Genomic DNA, 25,948 nt, shown 5'->3' on the forward strand with positions numbered 1-25,948 from the left:
CTTTACCCTCATGAGCGATAACCTAAAGTCAAATAAAAATGACACTTGTTAGCCATGCAATGGTTTCCTCTAACTGTAACAAGTTTTGTCACACTAATATGTCCCCAACCCTGCTTTTATCTTTAGGTGCTCCATAAGGCAATAATACATTTTTCATAATTTTGTATGTCAAAACCCTTTTAGGATTAGAGTATTAATAATTCCAATGGCGAGCAATCTTTAACACTGCCTAAAGTATAACCTAAAGCAGTCATCCTAAAATTCCTTAGATAAACCCATCATTATTAGTGAAGTATCATAACGCACAGGAAGACCAGCCATGGAAATTTAAAAAAATAAAAATAATAATAATAGTAATAATAATACAAACTACGTTCATCCGGGTATGGTCAGATTGCAGGGAAAGTAACAGACATATGCACCAGTTTGCCTCCAAATGTTTACATCTGGGACAGTATGATCCAAAATCCACTCTCCATTTGGCAATCTTCGTTGGAGTTATATAGAAGTGGAAGCACTCCTTTATCTGAGATGCAACCCCTTTACCACTGATCTGATTCGGACACAGTGCCTCTACCTTCGCAAATGGCTCAGACTACAATAATGGGGGCTATGATGCTGTGGGTGAGTGTGTTCTGCCTTACCTAGAGGATAACCAGTGTGAGGACCTCCAAAATGTCTGTGGTCTGGATACTTCCCTAGACACTGGTCTAGTACCTCACCCAGGGCCTGCCACAGAAGACAGCTCTTCCTGTGCAATGGTTATGCGAAGGGTGGTGGAACTTCTTGATATTCAACTTCCGGCTAAGGAATTTAAAACCAACATTTTGATGGAGGTACTGCAGGTCTGGCCAGTCGAGTTCTGAGCTCCTACTCCTAGGGTCTTACTGATATGGTCTTAGGTACCTATGTCAAAAACTACCCTAAGCTGTCCTGTGCATCACCAAAAGCTGCAGGGGACACAGCTTTCTTTAACCAGAACCCGTTCCTTGTAGCCTTGGTGCAAGCTTCAGCCAATTGTTTCCCACAACTCTGCCTAACAGTGAATCAGAGGATAGAAATTTGCTAACCTGGTGTTTTGCTCTACAAGTCTGGCCCTTCACTCAGAAATGCTAGTGCCTCTCAGGCCACTACTCTCATGCCTTACAGGACTCCATGGCCCAGGTATCGTCCATGGTCCCAGTAAAAACTCAGGCCACACTTTCTAAGGCCATCCAACATGGTACTGATGCAGTCACACTGAACATCGACTGCAGACTGGATACCACTGACTCCCTCAGCAAGGCTATTGGCACCAATGTGGCCTTTTGGAGGTATGCATGGATGCGCTTCACTGGCTTTTCAGTAGATGTTCAGGTCAGTCTTATGGATATGCTGTTTGATGGCTCCCAAAGTTTTGGGGACAAAGCAGACTCAGCCATGGATTGCTTCACAATAGCAGGTCCACAGCACGCTCCCTTGGTCTTTCCGCTCCTCACCAGCTATACCAGAAGCTTTGCCCTCTCTGTGGCACCAGTAGAAATTTCCAATATTGCCAATAGCCACAGCATTTGCAACAATCACCCCAGCCTTATTGTAGCCATGTACCCACAGTAGGATTACACTTTAGCATTTCTCGAGCACCAGGTGAACCTTCCACCATCCTTAGACTGACTAGCAGGGGACAATCTTATCACTTTTGCAGTGGAAGTGCAGACTCTTTTGGTCAAAGAAGCAAAATAAAGGATACTAGTGCCAGGAGCTGGTTGTGGTTGTTATTCCACTACTTCCTAGTGCCAAAATGAATTTTAAAGATTTTCTAGAGCTTCACCCTGTCAATGTCTTTCTTTCGGAATACAGGTACAAGATGCTCACCCTGATCAAGGTCTTCCCTGCTCTCAACCCTGGATAATAGATGGTAGTACTGGACCTGTAGGATGTTTATGTCCACATTTCTGTCCTGTACACCCACAGGCGTTATCTGCAGTTCAAGGCCACAAGCATTGTCAGTTCGCTGTGCTCCCTTTTGGCCTCACCAATACCCCTCGGGTGTTGATGGGGGTGATAGCAGCAGATTTAGGGTGGCAGGGGTTCCAGTTTTCTCCTCCAAAACTCATCTGTTGATGGCACGTTTGCCTTGGGCAGTCGGCACCCAGTTCCAGACTGCAGCAAACCCTCTGACATCCTTGGGATTCACTATCAATCGCAGTAATCCTGGACATGGTGAAGTTTCGCCCCTACACCCTGAAGAGTCCAGGACATTTTGGCTATAATCCCAATGTTTCAACCTCTGTCCTGGATCTCAGCGAGGATGAATCTGAGGCGCTGGCTTCCTGCATCCTTTTGGTCATGCACACCAGCTGGCATATGTGGGTTCTGCGGTGAGATCTGAAGTGCCAGTAGGTACAGCACCGGGGGAATCTTTCTGATCTAGTTCAGATTTCAGAGGAGTCTGCAAAAAAATTGCATTGGTGGCTGCAGGACTGCAATTAGGTCAGCTGCAGACCCCTCTACTTACCCCACCCAGAGCTCACAGTAATGACTGAGTCATCACTTTTGAGTTGGGAGGCCTTCTAAGAGAGGTGGAGATCAGAGGCATCTGGTCTCTGGCAGAGGCCCGGCTCCATACCAACCTTTAGGAGGTCACAGCCATCTGGTTTGCATTACAAGCTTTTCTGCTCTCCATCAAAGGAAAGCTGGTGCAGGTGGTCATGGACAACACCACTACCATGTTGTACTGAAGGAAGCAGGGTGTTTTGGGATGTGGTCGTGGAACCTGTACTAGAAGGCTCTGAGTTTCTGGATGTGGGTATACTGCCATTCTCAGAATGGACGATCTAAGCCTTCCTGATCACAAATGGAAGTTAGGTACACAGATGGTGCAGGGAATTTTTTTAAAAATTGGGATCGCCCTGGTTCAATCTATTCATGACAGTTGAGAATGCACTATGTCAGCTCTTTTAAGCACTGAAGTTATCAAGGCGTCGCTCACTCAGAGATGCGTCCTGCACAGAGTGGAACTTGAGACTACCATACGCCTTTCCATCAATACCTCTACCTCTACTAGTTCTGAAGATCCAGACCAACCAAGCACAAGTCATCCAGGTGGCCCTGGTTTGGGCACAAAGAGTATGGTATTCCGAACTCCTGGGCATGAGCCAATCAGGATGCCCCTTTGGGCGGATCTCCTGTCGCAGCAGCAAGGCAGGGTTCAGTACCTGACCCAGCGTACCCTACACCTCCATGCTTGGGGAATGAGCAGTGACAGCTGAGTGCTTTCAACCTTCCTCCAGAAGTTGTTGCTGTAATCTTGGCAGCCAGGCGCCCCTCAACCAAATCTGTATACACCTGTCTTTGGGATATGTTTATGTCCTGATGCACTAGCTAAACAGACCAACCCACTCAATGCCAAACTGTCCGACGTTCTGTTATTTGTGTTGTCCCTAGTCCAGCAAGGCCTCGCTTTGGGCTCTGATAAAGGATATCTGGCGGCTCTTTTGACCTTCTTACAATTGCTGGACCAGCTATCATTATTTAAATCACCTGTTTTGATGTGTATCCTCAAAGGGTTAAACATATGCCTCAAAATCTTAATCCACCCTGTGTGGGTGACAAAATGTGACCCAATGTAAGTATCCAGAAATTCCTAACTTTAATGCATCCATATGTGCCATGCATGGATACTCCATGCCAAGTGAACATCATGTGTAATAAACAAGAGAACAGTGTTGGGAACCCAGAAGCTACCAATTGCTCTGTTGGTTAAACAAAGGTCAAAACTTTAAAAGGATGCAGTAGTGCACTGAAGAGAGAAGGAGACAGACTTTCTGGATACTCCCAATGGGTCAGGCTTACTTGCGCCAGGAGTTTTTTTCTTACACATATTGTTTGCAGCCTTGCCAAAGTCTCAGTGACGAAACACGTGTTTGCTGCTTTTCAATGGACATATCAGGCAGCTTGAAGAAAGCTTTTATCCTACCTTTTGGATTTGTGATTTATCATCAGTGTGCTTCAGTACTTATTGTATCTGTTTTCTGTCCTGGGTCATTTATTCCAGGCCGGGCATTTTTCATCCATGGTGGCAGGGTGAATGTACCAGGCGAGCACCTCCTTACAGAGCCCTCATGGACACTAAAATAATTCTTGTATGAACAATTGACCTTTGTTACAATTGCTTTTCTGGATGTGCGGCCATTATATGATTGTCACCAGTTCTGTTTCGACCTGATCATCTGGAAGTAGTCGAAAACAATAAGCCAGTGTTTAAGCAGCTAAATCATAGACATACAGGACAAGTAAACCCAACCTGCAAAGATGGCCCGCAACTCCAAATTTCATTTGCCAAAGAGTAGAATGGCAAATTGAAAATTTTCCAAATCCACTGTGAACTGAAAATAGCTTCTGTGGCACTGCAGGATGGACACATGAAAGTACCTATCTTGCTCATCAAAGGGTAGAATCCAATCCCACAGATCCAGGGCAGAAAATGGTTGTGCAAGAGTGAGCATCTGAAGATTACCTTCCCGTAGGAAGGCGTTCCGAGGCATAGATCTAAAAATCTATCAGAATCCTCCATCTTTCTTGGTGACCAAGGTATGGTGGAAATAACACCCTTCGTCTTTCTCTGCCTTCTGAACCTTCACTATGGCCTGTTTAGCCAAAAGGGTTTGGGATTCCTGCAGAAGGATGGCAGAATGATCTGCTGAATTTTAAGCGACACTGGTGGCAAGCAGGGTTGGAAAGAACATGTGAATGGCAGAGTGCAACCCCTCTGAACAATTTGTATCACCAACCCATCTAATACTGTAGCTTTCCAGCCATCCATGGAAATCACATCCTGGCCCCCACCAGCCGAGCATGTCCTAGGAAGGGATAATCGCAGCAGCTTAGAAGCTGTTGCGGCAGGTGAAAACTGATTGTGTCCAAGACTTTGGCTACCACGAAGTCCCCTGGGGTGCAGAAATTCTGGGTTGAAGGTGCTGAAAGAAACTGTCTTTAGCAATAAGCTGGGGCTTGCAAGAACCCTCTGAATTTCACATTGGTAAAACCGACAGGCTGGTGACTGAGCAGACTGTGACACAACAGTCTATAAAAAGCTCTACAGCCGAGCCAGCCTTTTCTCCAAAAAAGGCTGGAACCATCAAAAGCAGCGTCCATGAGTGCTGCCTTTACATTACCAGAGGAACCTATGGCAAGCATGCCAGCATGATGCCTAAGCACAACATTGGTGTCCATGGCATGGCCCACATAGTGCGCTTTGTGAAGGCCACTCAAGATATACTTTGCATCGCACTGTCCTTTCTGAAATGTTTCTGTGAAAGTGTTCTTGAATTAGTCGGGGACTGACAGCAAGATCTTACTGGCATTGTCCCAAAGGGAGTGTTTGTATCCGCCAAACGGCATTTAGGGTACCATGGGCCAAACCATTGAAAAAGAACATCTAGTTGCTAAATGTGTCAATGCACTTAATAATAATAATTATTATAATAATAAATAGATTTCTAAAGTGCATAGCTTCTTCATTTCAGGTGTCCCTGTGCTAGGTTCAGCTACCACAAGACTCCCTGCAATTATTAAACTCCCCTACATCCCAAACTAAAAAGACAAGTTTTAAGTTTTTTCATGAAAACGTCTTCTGATTGAGCCTCACAAACCTCTAGTGCCCCTTCAGTGCCAGGTAGCCAAAAGAGCTCATGCCCATGCGCACTCTCTTGACTCTGGGAATAATTGCCAACATTACCCCTGATGATCTAAAGTTCCTCGGTGGTACACAAGGTCTGACAAACAGTTGCAAGTACAGTGGGCCTTTGTTATTCAGGGATTAGAAGCAATACCACAAGGCTTTAAATGAGGATCTCGTCTCATTGGAAGTCAGTCAAAATCTCTGACTTTCCAGCACCAAGCTTGAGACAATTCTGCAGGGCATAAGGAAGCGGCCAGGTGGGCAGAATGTTTTGACAGCGTAATGATGAGCTGCGTGTCATTTGCATATGACATCACTGTGAACCCATAACTTTCAATTATGTCCACCACTGGTCGCACATATATATTGAACAGGGATGGACTCAGAGAGGAACCCTGTAGCACCCTTTGCTTCAGTTAGAGCATCTTTGACTAGTGGGCCTTCTGTGACACCTGAAAGGGGCGCCCTCGCAAAAAAGAAGTGACCGATTGCAGTGCTTTATGTACCACCCCACAGTTCCAGAGTCTCTCAGAGTAAATATGAGAGGCAGTGTTGAATGCGGCACTGAGATCCAACATCAGCAGTGACGCCGAAGTGCCAGTGTCCAAGATCTGACGAATAGACGCTGTCGCCAGCAACAAGGCTGACTCAGTGCTGTATGAGGGTCAGAATCCAGATTGGGTCCTGTATAATAAGTCACAGCTCTCTATAAAGGTTGACAACTGTTTGTTAACAAATTTGTCCATGATCATGGAGAACAGCAGTACCAACCAAATGGTACAATAGTTATCCGGCTTAGTGGGAGCCAGCAAAAACATTTTTAAGAAGCAGAACCACCTGTACTGCCATTTGATGGAGTTTGTTTGACCAATGACTTTGTGTTTCACCACTGCGCATATTAGTTGCTCAATGTTCACCAGTAGCACATTATATGTTTTGTTCAGTTGAGCCGCCTATTGGCTTTGACATGGCATTAGCCATTATGTTCTGTATTCAGTTTAGCCGCCTATTGGCTTTGACATTGCATTCCTATTGGCTTTGACATGATATATTCAGTTTAGCTGCCTATTGGCTTTGACATGCTATTAGATATTGCATCCTGTATTCAGCTCAGCTGCCTATTGGCTTTGACATGATATTATACATTGCATTTTGTATTCAACTCAGCTGCCTATTGGCTTTGATATGATACTAGACATTGCATTTGATACTTAGGTTAGCTGCCTATTGCCTTTAACGTGGAGTTAGATCTTGCAGTTGAGAATCCAAGCTGTATTTTTCCAAGCTGTGTTTTTGCACAAGAGAACCAAGATGTTTTTCTCACAGTAGACTAGACCTGATAAGAGAGAGTACATGGGTGTTGTTTTTCTCCGCTTGAGCTTGGGAACAGGAGTAGTCTCGGAGACCTGGCCAGTCTCCAAAAGGCTTGCTCAGTTTCCCGAGTCTGAGAGGAGGGGGCACACCTTTGTAACAAATGTAACAGGCTGCAGAGATTCAGATTCGAATCTGCCGGACCTCGTGCTGGAGCTTGGCGCCAGCTGCCAGCAATCCCGTGTGGGTAGATGAATCTCTTTCTCGCGGCTGACAGGGGTCATCAGCTTGCAGACCTTAGAAAGATGAAGCTGTAAATAGTTTCCCACACGGTGAAGTATTTGTTTTGCTTTGCATTCAATATCTTATAAATATAACCTGCTGTGTATATTGCAAACTGATATATTTTGTTTGATTAACGCGGGCTTGAAAGCTACTAATTCGTCAACATAAAAATTGTGGTTAGGGAAGAATTAACAACAATAAAAGTCTTCTTTGAACTCAGAAGTGCATTTCTGGTGTGTTATGTTAGTGCTTTAAAACTAGATAAGAGGAAAGCACTACAATTGGTACCAGAAGTGGGGTCGATCATTAAGAGTTGATTAAGGGGTTTGACGAATTAATAGATTTCTAAGTGCACACTTTAAAAGTGTAATTGTTTTTGTTGTTTGGAGAATTACAGAATTTTTTTTTTTGTTGTTTGGAGAATCACAGTAGCACGGCAGACCATGTCTGAGAATGCATGTGTTGTTAAACTGCCCGATGGTGCTAAGAAAAACTGTGAATTGTTTTTTGTTTGGAGAATCACAGAAGCACGGCAGACCATGTCTGAGAATGCATGTGTTGTTAAACTGCCCGATGGTGCTAGGAAAAACTGTGAATTGTTTTCTGTTTGGAGAATTACAGAAGCACGGCAGACCATGTTTGAAAATGCATGTGTAGCTAAACTGCCTGATAGTGCTTGGATAAATAATTCCTGTTGTACATATGTAGAAAACGTGTCTTTTGGAAGTAATGATGACAGAAAGGTCTGGATACCTTTATCTGCTTACAGAGAAATGCAGGAGAAATGTAGGAAGTTGGAACATGAAAATAGGAATTTACGTGAGCAAATTAGCCAGGATACAATAATTCAAAATAATGCTGAAAGTTATAAAAATGTTGGTTCTTTCTTTTCCCATTCCAGTAATGAGGGGGTTAAGACAGCTCCGAGCTGCACTGAGTTTTCGTGTGAGCCAGGGTTTTTGGCAGCCAAAATGCATTCCTTAACTGATAACACGAAGGAGAGAGACCAGAATGTGATTTACGAGTTACCGTTGCAAAATGCACAAGTAAAACGAAAGATTTTAGAGCAAGAGCCGACTTTCATTAGCTTGTTTGATTTTTGGAAAAAGAATAGCCCTCATTTGAGTGAAATCCTAACACTTTTGTATATGGTCACTGTGAAAAATAATATGCAGCTGCGCGCTTGTGATTTGGCAAATGAAATAATGCAGACTTTAGGTTTCTGCGCAGTGCAAGAAGGAAAAACTGATGTACATGTAAATCATGAACAAGGGAAGAAAATAGTGCCCCTAGCTAGAATCATACAATGGATCTGGTACTTGCAAGACAGGGCTAGAGTACCACAGGTAAAAGAGTTACCAATGAAGTTGAGTGCACCATTTGAATTCTTGTCCATTGAAGATAAAAAGCATGTTTGTTTTACTAATGATTCACTGACTGAAATGTTGTTTTCTGGCACAGTAGAAGGAACAGAGTTGTATAATGTGTGTCAGATTTTAAAGCAAGAGCTACGTGAGATGTGTCATTTTTACGCTGATTTTTGGTTCATTGCTAATGTTTTAGCACCTAACTGGTTCAATTACCTTGCAGATGTTAATGAGAAAAATTCAGAGAGAGAAGTGTACACCCAGAATTCTTCCTTAGTGGGGATGGCTAAGTGGGTGCCCCAGAAATGTGAACAGCAGAGAGAAAAAGCCACTTACAGGTGGGCAGAGATGAGAGAGATGCACATTTCCCTAGATTTGATAAAAACTGTGCAGCATGCACAAAAGCAATCTGTCATGCAAGCAGTCACAGAGCAGTTGGGGAGAGGAAAGTTACCAGGACAGAAATGGCAAATTGAGCAGGTTTTAGGGAGAGTGATTGTTGCAAATTGCCAAGGAAAAATCGAAATTATGCTGATACCTAGAAAAGAATCTGATTCATTCATACAAATTGGAGACAGAATGGCCCAAATTGACAAAAGTGCAGTGAATGGAGGTTTGGTAAAGAAGGAGTCTGCCCCAGCCCTTCTGACAGTGCAAGAAAAGGGAAGCTGTGGTGCAGCAGATAAAAACCTCAGTGCTGATGTGTGGGCTGAAGCCCCAAGTGATCCTCCAAAACCTGCAGAAATTATAACAAAGGGCCCCAAAAACGTCCTGCTGATTATAAAACAGGGAAAGAAAGAGGAAGGGTACATTTTAAATGAAAAATGTTATTTGCAAGAAAAGTCATACTTGTTTCTTTTGCAGATCCTACCACGTTTCGCCACTGTCCCTGAGTGTGCTGTGTGGTCCCCCTTCCGGTGTGTGCGTGTGGGGTCGGGGAAGGGACCGAACCCCAACCTGAACCTGGCTGAGTAAAGTGCCAGCACCATGGATCCATTTTGCGCAAACTGCGCCTTCAGTTCAAGTTCAACTTGTTTGATTGCATTCTTCCACTGGAACTAAGCTGTGTTTTTTTTTTTTCTTCCCCTTCTCGTATGGAACTCTGACTTTTGCTTATCTTCCAGAAAACCTTTTAAGTGGACCGTGCACCTTTACATGAGTAGAACTCATGCCACATCAAATTGCTAACACTGTTGAATTAGAGACTCATTCAGAGTACAAATTATTCAGTCTTTTCTGCGTAGATGTATCTGATGTGAAAGGTTATGAGATCAATGTGTTGATTCACTTCTATTGCTTTACAGGGATTGCTTTGATCATTCAAATCTGATTTGCTGATAATGTTTTTTTGTGCTGATGTTTTTTGTTTTTTGTTTTTGTTTGAAACAAGAGATATGTGAAACAAAAATTCATTGGTCAAAGGGCGGAATGTACTGCCATTTGATGGAGTTTGTTTGACCAATGACTTTGTGTTTCACCACTGTGCATATTAGTTGCTCAATGTTCACCAGTAGCACATTATATGTTTTGTTCAGTTGAGCCGCCTATTGGCTTTGACATGGCATTAGCCATTATGTTCTGTATTCAGTTTAGCCGCCTATTGGCTTTGACATTGCATTCCTATTGGCTTTGACATGATATATTCAGTTTAGCTGCCTATTGGCTTTGACATGCTATTAGATATTGCATCCTGTATTCAGCTCAGCTGCCTATTGGCTTTGACATGATATTATACATTGCATTTTGTATTCAACTCAGCTGCCTATTGGCTTTGATATGATACTAGACATTGCATTTGATACTTAGGTTAGCTGCCTATTGCCTTTAACGTGGAGTTAGATCTTGCAGTTGAGAATCCAAGCTGTATTTTTCCAAGCTGTGTTTTTGCACAAGAGAACCAAGATGTTTTTCTCACAGTAGACTAGACCTGATAAGAGAGAGTACATGGGTGTTGTTTTTCTCCGCTTGAGCTTGGGAACAGGAGTAGTCTCGGAGACCTGGCCAGTCTCCAAAAGGCTTGCTCAGTTTCCCGAGTCTGAGAGGAGGGGGCACACCTTTGTAACGAATGTAACAGGCTGCAGAGATTCAGATTCGAATCTGCCGGACCTCGTGCTGGAGCTTGGCGCCAGCTGCCAGCAATCCCGTGTGGGTAGATGAATCTCTTTCTCGCGGCTGACAGGGGTCATCAGCTTGCAGGCCTTAGAAAGATGAAGCTGTAAATAGTTTCCCACACGGTGAAGTATTTGTTTTGCTTTGCATTCAATATCTTATAAATATAACCTGCTGTGTATATTGCAAACTGATATATTTTGTTTGATTAACGCGGGCTTGAAAGCTACTAATTCGTCAACATAAAAATTGTGGTTAGGGAAGAATTAACAATAAAAGTCTTCTTTGAACTCAGAAGTGCATTTCTGGTGTGTTATGTTAGTGCTTTAAAACTAGCTAAGAGGAAAGCACTACACCACCATGGCATGTTTCTTTCCCCCCTCGGTACCTGGCCAGGGGTCAAGGAGCTGTTGATCAGCTCACCTAATATTGGGCGCATCATCTCTATGCTTTGTTCCAAAATGGGCACGTAGATTGAACCCAACAAAAGCCTGACTTTACTGAAGCAAATAGTGCAGTCAGCTCTTCAATCTCATTATGCCTGAAATTAAGCAGCATAGAGCTATTCTCTGATCAACTGAACCAAGCATTCAAGCCGGGGCATCTCTAGCTGCTACAGGAAAGAAGTCGTAAATATTAGCTACCGTTTTCTAGGAAGAACTTAGCCCTTATCCGGCAGCGCAGAGGGGAATGAATTAGAGTTGATCAGATTCATGGAGATTTGGACCTTGGCTTTGACCATGATGCAATCAAGGTATCTGTTAAGATCTCATTAAATGGCAACAAGAGCTCTGACAATTTGTTTGCAATAAATTGGCATATGTCTCAAAAGCTGGAAGTTATACAGTACTTCTTCACCTTTTCAGCCAACTGCAAAAAAGACACTTGGCTCAGTGGAGGGAAATGTCCCTGGAGAGATGTCTAGACCACTAGTATTTCGTAAATCCAGGTATAGTCCAGTGTCAGGCTCATGATGGGGGAGTAAGTTATTCTTCTCATCGTTGTCATTAAGTGGAACATTTGAGGGATCTGAATCCAAGTCTAAGGAGGACTCTAACCTCCGGCAAAACTGGCACTGAGGAACAGGATGGGGATCATCCAAGTTTGGAAAATGAGCCTTGGTTATCTCATTCTAAGACATGAGTTTAAGCTTTAGCCAGTTATGCTCAGAACCAAAATTGAGCATCTGTGCTTAAGTCGGCACAGGCATGGCTTCAAGAGTGTATCAGGGAAGAGGGCCCGTGGGCGCCTGCTGATGATGTTGGAGCACCCACTGGCAAAGGCACAACAAGTGGTCCCACCACAGGGTCTGAAAATACTCCAGTGGGAGCTGGCAAAATGGCCACTATGAAGGCTGCTTTCTGCAGAAAGTTTGAGAAATGCCCAAGAAACGTGGGAAGCGGCTAGACAGGCCTGGTGGTGGCCTTGAAGTCAGACAACACCTCCAGAGCTGCCTCTTGGGAATATTGCGGTGTCTCCACTGCATGAGAAAGGTGAGAAGAAGACAAGTCCTGCTTGGCCTCTTTGCACTTGTACTTTAACTTGCTAGATAACTTGGAGCAGTAGTGGCCCTTTGATGTACGGCAGGAGTGGGTCCGTCGTTTCAACTGTGATGCACTCTCTCTGATCACCTTTAGATGCACCATGCAGTATTTGTCACACAGCTTTGAGTCATGACCCAAAACTACACATTTCAGGAAAACATTGTGTGGATCAGTGATCAGCATCTGCTTGCTGCAATCTCAGTACAGGATTAGAGTCTGTGGTCTTTGGAAGGAGTGGGGCGAGGAGACATTTCCCTTGGCACACTGTTAAGATTCTGAAGATTTTTCACTAGAGGTTGGTCCAGTTTACAAAGTTAGGAGCATGGCTCTGGATCCTCACCGTACGGCATAGAATGCAAGGGACTGATGTAAGCATGCCAGGGTAGCATTTAAATTCTGCTCTTGAAAGCAATATAGGGCCGCTGAGAAGCTTGATGGCAGCACTGACTGACAGGCAGGTGGGAGCAACTGCCTGAAAAATCCAGATCCAATCTGGCACCTGGGTATTTATACTTCACTCCAGTAACATTAATGTATGTGAAACGCAAGGGTCAGCCTAAGCAACATTTTAAGTGAAGCAATATATGGCCACATTGGAGAGGCATGCAGTGATTTGATTTGTGAGATCCACACTGATTTCCCTTGTGGTGTAGCACTACTGCTTCACCAGCCTCAACAGTTCAACAAATATAGTATTTGGTATGGTAACGCACTTCATACAAATACCTTGTCAGCAGTCTGACAATTGTTAACATTTGCAGATCCCAGAAATGTTTATAGTGTAAAAACCTTATGAAATATGTGCATTTTTTCTACACTTCATTTCTATTTATTCTAGTTTGGAGTTTTTGGAGGAAAATGCTAAAGTTTCACATCTTTAATTGTATTGGGCATGCCTGTGTGTGAAGCCTTTAAAAACTTTTGGTTTTGGTTCTGAAAGAACTTCAGGTTCTTCTACAGTATGCAAATTCATGACTTCGGTGGACAAGACTAAGGGGGTCATTACAACCCTGGCGGACGGTGTTAAAGCGGGGGTAAGACCGCCAACAGGCTGGCGGTCTTTTTTTGAGTATTATGACCATGGCGGTTACCGCCATGGTCATCTGCCGCTTCTCCGTTCCGCCCGCCAGGGCGGAGACGACCGCTGGGCTGGAGACCTGGGTCTCCAGCCCGGCGGCCGTCACAATACCGCCGCCTGTATTTTGACTCGGCTTACCGCCGTGGATTTCCAGCGGTAGGAACCGCCATGAAATCCATGGCGGTAAGCACTATCAGTCCCAGGGAATTCCTTCCGCACTCAGGCACCACCAACACACATACACGCACACACACCGACATACATGCCTACATTCACACACACAGTCAGACACGCACACCCACATTCAAACATACATGCACACATCCATACAGACATATACCTACAGACATACACGCACTCATTCCCAAAACACGCAACACCCCCGCAAGCATACACACACTCACACACCCCCTCTACATACACAGACGCACACCCCCATGCACCCACACAACACCCCCCCACCCCTAACGGACGATCGACTTACCTGGTCCGTCGATCCTCCGGGAGGGGACAGGAGCCATGGGGGCAGCTCCGCCGACACCACACCACCAACAGAACACCGCCACGGCGAATCACAGGACGTGATTCGCTGGGCGGTGTTCTGTTGGCGTGGTGGTGGAGGTGGAGCAACCTCCACTTCCCCGCCGCCCGCCAGTATGGCTGTTGGCGGCTCTCCGTCGGAAAAGGACGGAGAGCAGCCAACAGTCATAATACGCCGAGCGGCAAACCGCCACTACTGGCGGTTTTCCACACGGCGGTCTTGTTAAAAGACCGCCGAGGTTGTAATGACCCCCTATATGTTTTATTCTACCAGGATAAACTTGTTTTGTCTATTAGTCACTACAATTAATCAGAATACATGTCACGATCCTATTTATCTCCCCCATCTACTCCATGCTCTGCAGCCTTCTGTAAAACGTGTGACCGCTGTGAGTTTCAAGGCGCATGATAAAGTTACCATTCCTGATAAAAAAACAACAACTTACCCCCCCTACAATTGCAGAACATGGAGTAAGAAAAAAGGGAGCGATCTGCTTCAGTTTAGACAAAAAAATGTTGAGTGAGTGAACCTATGTATAAGGTGGATTTGACAACTAAATGGATTTGGTGCAGTTCCTCAATAATCTGTGGTTTGCCAGTCTCCTGCTGGCCTGTGCAATGAGAGGAAGATGACTGTAGAAGTGTGGGGCATCAATATGACAAAGGGGGTATGATATGCTGTTTTACGAAATTGCAATGGAACAGATAAGGAGAGAACTGGAAACATGCTACATTAATTCACAGGAAATAGTCAGGGAGTACAGACTTGAACTAGATGATGGTAGCGACACAAGCTCATAGCACACTTTAAAAATAAAAGCAGCCGGACTTAAAAATATATATATTTTTTTTTTTAAAGCACAAGAGCAACCACATTAATGCTCACCTGGAATGGCTGGAATTTGCAGGGGAAGCTGTTGTCCGGGAGAAAGGTAGCATCTCCGTCCAGGAAAAGATTCACAATATGCAAAACACTTTGAGCTGCTAAACTGAAGACAAGGGAACAAAAATACCATTGGGTAAAAGATTACTATACTTTGCATCCAGCAACCTGTGCTCATCTACATTAGATCTTTATCACACTTCACTCATTAGTCAGCTGCCTTAGCATATCACCCAGTTTTAAGCATTATTTTTTTGGTTAGCAAAACGGAACCAATAATCCCCTTAATCATCTGTGCCTATACAGTGCAACAACCAAGCCCACCCCCGTCTTTTAGCGACTCTTTAATGTCAGCACAATCTCCTATTCATGGTCCTGTATTTGAACATTTAAAAAGTTGGAAGGGAGAACACCAAAGCGCCTTCCTGACTGTACTCACTCTGGGCTTAGGTGGCTGCAGGTGGCACTTATCACTGGGCCCATTGCAGTTAGAATACTCTCTTCCAAGAAGATGGGAATTGTCGAGTTTGACTCTTTTGCTGAAAGAATTAATTCATAATAAACAAAGCATTCTAGCACAATGTAAGCATATTAGCAAGCTACTGAGTAGTGCTGAAAGAACTAGGAACTGAAAAGAGGCATATATAGAACTTTCTATAAAGTAGCAGGTGCCACCACTGGCAGCTTCAGAAGAAGTGTGTGAGAAATTGTAATGACAATATTAGCTATATACTAAACAATTAGCACAGTACAAACAGAAACGGGTTGCTGACTACATACAATTATTCTAGTCATGTCAGTCCTTCAAAAAGCCTGTGCGAAAGGGTATGGTTGGTCGCTACTCTGTCTAGAGATGATAGGAAAAACAACTGGAGCACATGACTTAAGTCAAGAAGCCGTTCACACCACAAGATCGATCTCAGTTCCTCAGCACAAGCCCAAAAAAGTACTGCAACCTGTAGTATGATCAATTTCTGAGGAACCGATCTGAGCAGGCATGAAAACAGGGAATAATGTATGCAAGACGGGCTATCCACCTGACAATTATCCCAATGCCAAGGTCCATTTCCTTAGAAAAGGATTTGAAAATTACATATTATTCTCCCGAGTGCCACAGTTGCAAACCGATCAAAACACACAACTACTGTGTAAACAAACAATAAATTACAACAGTTAAGCTAACACTTAGAAGGGGTTGTTTCCAGGCATACTAGAACAGAAAGGAAATCCAAGGGCAAAACAGACCCTCAAACTCTTCACCTATGAGGATAATAAGCTATGATAGCATTGTTTGTCCAGATCAACACGCTATTCACTGTCTGAGAAAAGGAAGTATCAGAAGTATTACATGCATAGACAGCTAAATGGCTACTAGACTTCTGTCATCAAATAGCTTCACTTACTTTCAACAGTTCTGCTAACTTCGAAACTCAGAGGATAAATATTCCTGACCAATTGTATCTGGCACAAGGAACAACGATCCTATAAGAAGGATCCCACCATTTTGCTGTAAATGCAAATCCTGGTCATGTGAATGAGGCTACTGGAAAATGTACAAAATACTCCGTAATTGGGCAATCATCCCATTTCACCATTCACCAAGGTGATTATCTATAAGCAAAAAAGATCTTTAACCTACAGCTCCAAGAGGCAAAATATTATGGGTCACTGGTGACTTAAACAGGGCACTGAATTCCCAACACAGCATGTCTTATCACCATCAACTCTGCTGCCATTGGATCGCTAAAATTAAGTAGCAGTATGAACTTAAAACTCAACTCCAACTATCTTGGTTCACTGAAATACCACATCTGTATTTATAAAGTTGCCCAGAATGCTGAAGCCAGATGTGACTTAATCACATCCATCCCCATTTCAAGGCAAATGCAGATCCAATTTACATTTAAGAATTTAGATCTCTTCAAAATATGTATCTGAAGGAAAGCCTACTAATACTGCAATGTGTATAATAAAATAATTCCCCTTAGCAAGCTCCATCTGTGTGGATAACCAAAATGTAATCTTCATTACCAGAACAAATTGTATCTTGCACAAGGAATGATACGTCACAATTGCAGTCAATAGTGTCCTTGAAGCACATCAAAAAGGCCCTTAAGGAGAAAAGGAAAATATACCCCAGCAGGTAGACTGATAGCAGCTGTCTGATAATATACTTTCAAGGGACAGATGGGACAAAGAAAGTAGGTAGTAGTAAACATAAAGGAAGCGTCTTTATGTATTGTAGAAGTGGACGGAAGCTGTATCATATTGCATGCCAAGATATGTTTAACTGCCTGTAAAACAGTGCATTATAAATCATAATACCTCCAATGAGACTGGCTAAATGAATTCTCTTTTGCTCCATTTATTTTTACTTTTCTAGAGAACAGAGAGCATCAGTTTGAGGAATATTTTTCAAGTGTGTTTTGACTTGTGGGCTTGATTTTCTACCCAGCTCCTAAATAGAGCTCTCTACAAAACCAGCGATACTCAATCTGCTCACCTCAAATGTCTATTTTTCTAGCAAAGTGTTTAGGCATAAGATTAGCACAGTAAAATCCTTGATGACCTAGAAACTGTCAGTCTTTTGCCATTTGTACAGCAAAGTCTTTAAGCATAGGATTAGATAGTGCCATCCATGCCAAGATGAAAAATGAAAAGACCCTTTTTACCACTCCAGGCACAGTATTACAGCGGTGGAGTAGCAAAATACAACCCAAGCCACTTTGTAATGAATAAAAGCAACCCTGACATTTGTTTCACTCCTTATGTGCTCTTCAAAGAGGGATAGCTTTGTCCAGACACAAGCAAGCACCCAGTATATGTCAAAAGCTACACTCTGAATCTGTTCACCTCAAATTTCTGTTTTTCTAGGAAAGTACTTATGCATTCGATTAGCGCCATGCCATCCGTGCCAAGCTAGAAAGTGACAAATTATTTTGTCATTTTACAGTAAAGTCTTTGAGCATACGATTAGCTTGTGCCATTCATGCAGAGTTGAAAAATGACAAAAGCGTTTTTACCAATACTGGAGAGGTACTTTTGGAAGATTATTGTTTTGATTTATTGACTTGTACAGTTAGACAGATACAAAAATGGTAGGATCCATTCCCCAGCTAGGTACAACATTTTTGAAGCACTCAGTGGAGGACATTGCCCCTAAAGCAGAGAGCCTTTCTGGTCTCAATGGGTGGTGATCAGGTGGTGGATGGGGCTATCTCCTGTGCCATCGAAATAGGAGCACACACTGTATTTGACTGTATGATCAGGTATTCGTGCACTTCAAAACAAGCCTGAGGCATGAATTAAAACCCGTAATTATCAGTAATCTTGAAACTAACATCACCTAAAAGGAACATCACAGAAACCACACACTGTTTAGAATCTGCCACATTTATTTAGGCCAGGGACCACTAATATTCTGGAAAATTATTTAAAGTTATTGGAATACCCTCCATTTTAAAAAGATAACTGGTCACTCAGCAAATCCACTACTCAGACCAGAAGAGAAAGATTGTCATTAAGTAATTAACAATTTAATCTGAGTTGATACACCGAGTATTCGGAAAAAAGGGTGTATAACCAACAGAAGAATAATGTACATCCCACATTACAAATGATACAGAGTCCAAAATACAGGCATAAATATCACTCAGGGCACCTGTTATTAGATGCCTTATGTAACTGAAATGGGCAAGGGATTTAGGGAAAACCTATTCATTATTAAAAAAAAAAACATGTTGGGAATTACAAACATGCTAGTTGATTCAACGTCCTATAATGTGGTTGAAAAGGGATCATATTTTAATTTAATGAAACTAAAAATAATGTGTAGGGAACAGATGAGAAAGTGATATAAGCAGCAACAACGTAAAGAAGTTATGTACAATCCAAAGGAATACATAATTCTTTTGGATATAGGCAAAGAGGTTAATTTTGTGATGCTAGGGGTTTTAGAAAATTGACATACACTATATTTTTCCAATCTAGTGAAAAGCATGGAAGCTTTTCTGGCAATGGGCAATTTCATCACCATTAATCCAAAGAGGAACAAATTTTGTATTATATTAAATTGCGAATCATTTTCTAGGTAAAAATACAATCTAGAAAACGACTTGTCATCAGGGACATACAGGGAAAGTGCTGAGGAGAACTGTGATGTTGCCATGGGACTTGGTGTTCCAACATTAAAGTTGAAATCAAGGAGGATGGTCTGATCCCGTTACCCCTGAGTGCTTGAAAGCACCCTTACACTTCCTGTGGCGCGGGACACACATTGGGTGAAACTGGGCCAGCTACCCCCTTGGCGCAATTATCTTGTGCCTCAAAAAAAGGTAGGAAGCTTGTTATTTTCTCGTGCCAGTAAGGCAAGGTCTGTCCTCCCATACCATCATGGCTAAAAGAAAACATACCCAAGGCATAGATGGGAAACGCACATTGGACCTCAAGTCTGTTAACGCCATTATCAATTATTTAAGAGATGCCCTGGGACTGATTGAAAATGAAATGACTAATGTTGAGGAATGGTTAGCCATGACTAAACAAGCGAGAAACGCAGTACCCGGGAGTGCAATCATGGAAATATAGAATGGCATAACTCCACTCACTGACAGATCTATGCCCCTTACTCTAAGTGCAAACCCAGCAAAGTCAACCTATACCCCATGTGTTTCAAATCTGCCGCTGGAAATTTCGGAACCATCAGATACCCAGGCCCGATTACTCACCTTCCAAAAGGAGCAAGCAACCTGAGAAGGTACTTAATTTGGATACTATCTCCAAAAATCTTTCCAGCGCACCTAGAGCCAGTATGCTCAAAAATAGTGAAAACATGAAGGACTTAAAAAAGTAGAAAGATCCACATTTTCATAAAAACCTTGAAGTATTACTGAAGTAAAACTACATTGAAAGTTGGAATCTACTGAATGTAAGGTTTTGCAGGAACTTAACGAGATTAAAGAGAGGGTAACCACTCTCGAGAGAAACTGTGAAGCGGTTTCTAGTACATCTGAAGAAAATGTTGCGGTACCTAAAGAGTCTTTCTCTATGACAATTAATAAGCTTAAAATACCTGATCAATCGGTGGCTACAGACATTGCCAGTTAGGAAAGCACCTCATGACAGTAAAGCCCTGGTCCTAATGATGGGGTAAATGGGGAGGATATCACCAAAACACCTACTGCAGTACGGGCGGGGGATGGGATTTCTCAAAACAGCTACGATCAGGCTGAATTATGTCAACCCGAATCAGACACACTGCATTTGCCCCCCCAACGCTGTCCCCTATGTCTTCTTCTTAAAAGGCATCTCTAAACTTGAGCCAAGGATTAAAGAAAGCTGGAACAGCCTAAAGAATAAGGTGGTCCACTGGATGGCTAATGAAAGATATAGTGCATATTATTCACAGAAAAAGATCATGGTAAGGAGGACAAATTGGGTGAGACATGATCGGAAAAATCAATGGTGACTGTGTAACAGTAAACGTCCGAAACCCCACTGTGGTACATACCCTACTCTCCATCTTACATCATTGCCAGCATTTTCAATGGCGCCAGGAGGGAAGGATCATTGCTTTACACCTCATCCATTTTTGAAGGCCACCAGATTATATCCAAGTCTCTCAAATCTTGATGATCAAGATTGATGCCAAGTGAAGAACAAAGAGACAGGTGATGCCAGTTTGGGGGCTAGCGTAAGAAACTGGAAGGTGGCACATAAGCCCACAGCAAGGACCCTGTGTTTTAATGAGACATTAACTCTAAGATCCTGGAAAACTGCAGGTGTGAAAAATGAACTGCATAAGAATGATTGGTTAAACTATAGCCACACTGCAGAACTGTTGGGTTTCAAAGAAACGTGGCACAGGTTTAAAGTTTACAATAAATGGTTATGTTGCAATCATCACTCAAGGTACTCCGTCGGCCCAAAGGCGAGCAAAGGGTGGCCTAGCTATATTGGTCTCAAATTTAGCTCCTGTGACTATAAAAAAAAACTTTTACTAATTCTCCATTCTTTCAATTGGTGCTCTTACAGACTGATATGAGACTATTTATTGTACTGAAAATTTCTATAACAACATTTTCAACTGTAAACGATATGAGGTTGTGGGGGTACTTGATAAAGAACTAAGAAAACTCATAAAGGGTCTCGCTGGGAAACGTGTACTTGTCTGGGCAGGAGATTTTAATATTAGCTCCTGTATACACTCAGTAACATGTATATGTGGCTATACTGACTCATAGGCAATAACCAGGCACAGTTTTCCCATAACAGCTATGACAATAGCATAAATGAACTACTTTATAAGCATAACTTTATTGACACAGAGTGGGACAGCCCCCATGCCTACTTTTCATGGAAATAGGAGCAGCTTATACATCAAACATATTATGCTCTCAGCAAATAACGTTAAACCTTTTTATTTCACTACCTGTAGATGCTACCTGTTTTAGTGACGACTTTTCGCTCATGTTAACCTTGTATTTACCAACTCAGTCCCATGAATTAACCTCTTTGTGTATATCCAAAAGAATTATGTAGTCCTTTGGATTGTACATAACTTCTTTACGTTGTTGCTGCTTTCATCACTTTCTCATCTGTTCCATACACATTATTTTTAGCATCAATAAATTAAAATATGATCCATTCTCAACCACATTACAGGAAGGGGAATCAACTAACATTTTTTTTAATCCCCAACATGTTTTTTTTTAACAATGAATAGGTTTTTCCCTAAGTCCCATGAAGCACCTCAGACGGATGCCTACATCGATATTGCAAAGAAAAATGGGGTTAGCCTGAAACGGACAGGGGTTAATGAACCAGCTCTCTTGATAAGGTTGTGAAAAGCAACAAGAAGGACTTTATAGTGTGCACTAAATAAGAGCCACCACCACCAGATAAAGTTGTGTCAGTCATCTGTAGGATTACAGCCGCTATTTGAGATAACTTAAAAAAGCCCAATACAAGAACAAAGAAAGTAAGTCTGGGCTGGTTTGATCATCACTTTACACAAGCAATCTCCAAGTTAAAAAAGGCCCCTCAATGGTCACCAAGGGACAAAGAGGAAATTAAACTGCTCATGCTTAGCTATAAACAGGCCCTACGTCATCACAAGAATGAATTGAGAGAGCAAGCATGGGACAGCTTAGAACAAGCAGCACAAACAAAACATGGAGCGTTATATTGGAAAATAATAAACTCCCCCTTTCTGAAAGACCACGTGGACTCGAGTTGATGTGTTAATCCTTCTCATTAGATTAGATAGATCATTTTAAAAGCATTTTCAACCCTCCGATTGAAAACTGGCCACTCTTGGGAATGACAATAATAACATGCCAATTCCTCTACATGCTGTATGTGTAGGAGGTGGTGGTAAACGCAATTGGAAAATCCAGCGCTATGAAAGCTCCCGGCTCTAATGGGGTGCCTGTGGATGCATTTAAATCATCTATAGATTTGTGGGCACCAATTTAACGCAGGATTTTAATGCGGTGGGTCAAGGGATCATACCTGGAGTGATTCCATTTTCATCTCAGTAGTTAAAAAAAGGGTCCAGGGGATCTTAACTGTTACTGCCCGATATCCCTCCTGGACTCCTCTGCAAAAATAATGGGGAGAATTATTTTAGATAGATTAGAAACCCGGGTAGTAGAAGATCATGCGCTGACTCCCAGTATGGTTTCAGGAAGGATATAGGGACCATGGAGCAATGCATTAATCTCCATTTTATAAATAGCAAGTACACCCTACCTAACAGGGACAAATCTATCTTTGCTTTGCTGATTTAACCAGCGGTTTTGACCTGGTAAATCATACTACTCGATGGAAGACCTTGGCTGAAATGGGTGCCTCAATGGACATTGTTTCACACCTGTCTCAGATGTATGCCTCAATGACATCCCGTGTGAGATTTGGGCTAGAGAGCGAATGTTCCCCAAGCTTTAGGGTCACCAGACATATAAGGCAACAATGTGTTTTAGCCTCTATCATTTTTCCCCTTATGTAAATGGGGTTGACAAGAAGATACAAGAATTAGACGCTGATGCACCAAGAGTAGGATCCCCCACCCCAGTGCCCCTATGTGCTGACGATGCAGTTCTACTGTCAAGATTGGCAAATGGTCTTACAACAAGTGATCAATGCATTTGTAGCATATATGGATCAAAAGGGCAGGGGAAGCAAAGAAAAAAGCCTACCTTGTGAGAAATCACAAACTTGAAGTACAGAACTATTCCTAGTTAAGTGTATTATTCACACAGTATGGCTCTTGGGAAACCCATTTAGGTCTGGAAAAGTTAAAGTTTATTAGGTCAATAGAGGCCCTGTTTAGGTTTACTAATAAAATTGGCAACAAACCTATATGAAAAATGTTGCAGGTGTATAGGAGTAAATGCATTCCAACTGTAACATATGGGGCACCTCTCGGGGGTCTAACAGGGCATAATATACTGCAATTTCAGGAAAACTCCTTTGTGCGCATGCTCCTTGCTGTTCCCCATACTGTACCATTTTTCATAACCCATAGAGAACTGAATATAACTTATCTTGAAGATATAGTAGACAAGAGTGCTGTAACTGGCTGGCACAATATCTCGAGCAAAGCAGGAATGAAATTTACAAGAGATGTAATCACTGACTGCCTTGCACTTGAGCATTATGACAATATTCCTTTGTTGGCCCATTTGAACAGGCCAATCAAGGAGATTGACAGCAAATTCTCAGTTGAAAGCCCGGCTAGTATTCTACAATACAGTAGAAAAGAACTTACTGTAATTTCTGCCAACAAACAAGCCTTCAATAGGGAAAATAGGCAAAGGAAAAAGAAAAAAAACAACAGGTAACTAAATATCTGCAACGGCCTGTACAGCAAAGGTTGCAGGGCTATTTTGTAAAGGTAAAAGATACACAAAAAAAATTCAATCTCACAAGATTGCAGTTAGGCATCTTACATCACCTCGTGGCAATCCCAAAAAGAGAGGCGTGGTCTGAAAACCTCTGCAGATGTCTGTGTGATGGGAAATCTACTACCAACTTTATTCTGTTTTGTAAATTCCATAGTGCCATTAGACAACGCTTTTGACATCCTTTGTATTTATCAAAGCTATTTTTATCATGTCAGGAAGCCTACTATATTTTGTGTAAGATTGTGACAGATTTGACCTGCTATGACACTTCCTCCTTCACCAGTTATTACATTATCTAAAGGAAAACATTAACAATGTACGACAACTTAGTATACGAAAGAGATTAACTAGGTTGGAATTATTCTTTGTGCCTTTTAATGTGATTGTAACTGTTTTATATTTGTTTTAGGATTCCAACACATTATATGTTGGTTACCATCCGTAACAATACATTAGTGTTTACTTTCAGGATTAATAATGGTACGATTTTTTTAGAGAATCAAACGGAAATGGCACTGTAACGGAAATTGCTATTTGCACATTTTCTGATTATTGTGATGAACTATGCTGCCTTGTATGGTTACTAAGTAGATACTTCTGGAGTAATTTAACTTGAAATGTGTTTTTAAACTTATTTTATGGATTTAAAAAAATAATCAGAATAAAGATTATTCTGACTTATCTATTGGAAGATTAGTTGTTTTAAGGAGTTTGCTAAAAATAAAATCTCCTAAACCGCAAATAGGACAAAAAGTATCATTAATTAAATTAGCACATTCACACTAACGGTGTGGACAAAGTATTAATAATGCAATAATTGAATTGCTGGAATTTAGAAGGGAAAAGCAAATAAAGGAGGATTCATAAAATACACAGTTTTGGGATTTTTTATAGTGATGAAAAATATATATTAATTTGGTGCAGCAAAGCAAACCTTACTTTTCATTTACCTCAACTTTAAGTTGTTAATTACACAGTACGTATTTGAATGTGTAGTATCTTACCCTGAGTGGCTGCTTGGACAGTCAGTGCCAGAAGATGAGGCACAACAGTTTCATGAAAGCACCACAGGCTCTCTGCGTCATGCTGGCAATGCAATGCCACGAGATGAAGACTCTTGCAGACAGACACCAAATTTTCAGCATCCAACTTTGTATTTCCTAGGAAAAGACAGAGAACCTTTAATCTTTATCTTCTCTTTTTCTATAATACATACAACTTAAAAAACAACCGCAATGTAACACACAACGGGACACTTCTGCATAACCGTCTGGTTTGCAATGTGACAGCGACCATAACAATAAACCAATTTTTCACATTGTCTACATACAATAGACAAGTATATGATGACTTCAATGCACTAATAAATTAACTCTGGCTCAAGGTCCTACATTTCCAACCCACAATCTAAACAGATACATTATCACGAACTATCAAAGATCTGATATTGGGGGTATTAAGAAGATAGTGTTTGTATCTATTCAAGTGTTTCTGGTGCATCCTGTTATTTCAGGGAAACAAACAGAAAAATACTTTTAGTTTTTCTTTAAAAAAAAAACTGTTGAAACGCTATAGAGAGACTCTGTATTAGTATAAAGGAATAGGCCTAGAGAAGATGTCTGTTGAGAGTTAGGGATATGGTAGGTTATTGAAGGGACAGGCTGCTTTAGAAAATACACTGTTGTACACAGTTCGTTTTAGGGATCTTTCTTGTAAAGTGTTTTTGTTGTGGTTTTTCTGAAAACACAAATACTATAACTGCATAAATCAGTTTCTGGGTTGAAAAATGAAACTGGAGTTGCGCAATATATGTGTTTACCCATTATCTTAATGTGCTTCAAACAATATGGCAGAGTTCCACCCAAAATAGATAATGGCAGTTGTTGTCAGTTAAAATCTAACTCTTCTCAACCACTGTTGTCGAATCAGCTAAGGAGACTCTTTTGGATCCATATAATGGAGATCATCAAAGTACAATTTAAGAGAGAGGTGTGTCACATACAACGCAATATCGTCAGCATCACAATCAACAACCAATTTATGTAAAATAGTCTGATATCAATATGCTATTCGCCTTAAGCATATACAAATGGTTTGTTGCAGTGGTGAATTATGGTGCGGACAGCAGGCAGCTGGGCTAGGCAATTTAAGCTTTTCAGATATCAAATTGTCAAGTCTTCATCTTAAAGATTCCTGAAGATGCACATGATGAATATCCAGATGTGGCACTAAGTGTTCGCTACCTGCATTTTTCTCAAGTGCT

At 41.9% G+C, this 25,948-nt stretch overlaps 1 protein-coding gene across 1 annotated transcript in view; it reads right to left on the minus strand.

Moving 5' to 3' along the window:
• MMS19 (MMS19 homolog, cytosolic iron-sulfur assembly component) overlaps positions 1-25,948 on the minus strand; it is a 493,377-nt gene that overhangs the window by 161,366 nt on the left and 306,063 nt on the right. The window contains exons 19-21 of the mRNA XM_069239619.1: positions 24,690-24,845; positions 15,219-15,318; positions 14,783-14,885 (exon numbers count right to left, since the gene is read on the minus strand). Of these exons, the coding sequence (XP_069095720.1) occupies positions 14,783-14,885; positions 15,219-15,318; positions 24,690-24,845 (359 nt within the window). The remainder of the gene's footprint in view (positions 1-14,782; positions 14,886-15,218; positions 15,319-24,689; positions 24,846-25,948) is intronic.

The sequence above is a fragment of the Pleurodeles waltl genome, chromosome 6, assembly GCF_031143425.1.
Source record: "Pleurodeles waltl isolate 20211129_DDA chromosome 6, aPleWal1.hap1.20221129, whole genome shotgun sequence".
Taxonomy (NCBI): domain Eukaryota; kingdom Metazoa; phylum Chordata; class Amphibia; order Caudata; family Salamandridae; genus Pleurodeles; species Pleurodeles waltl.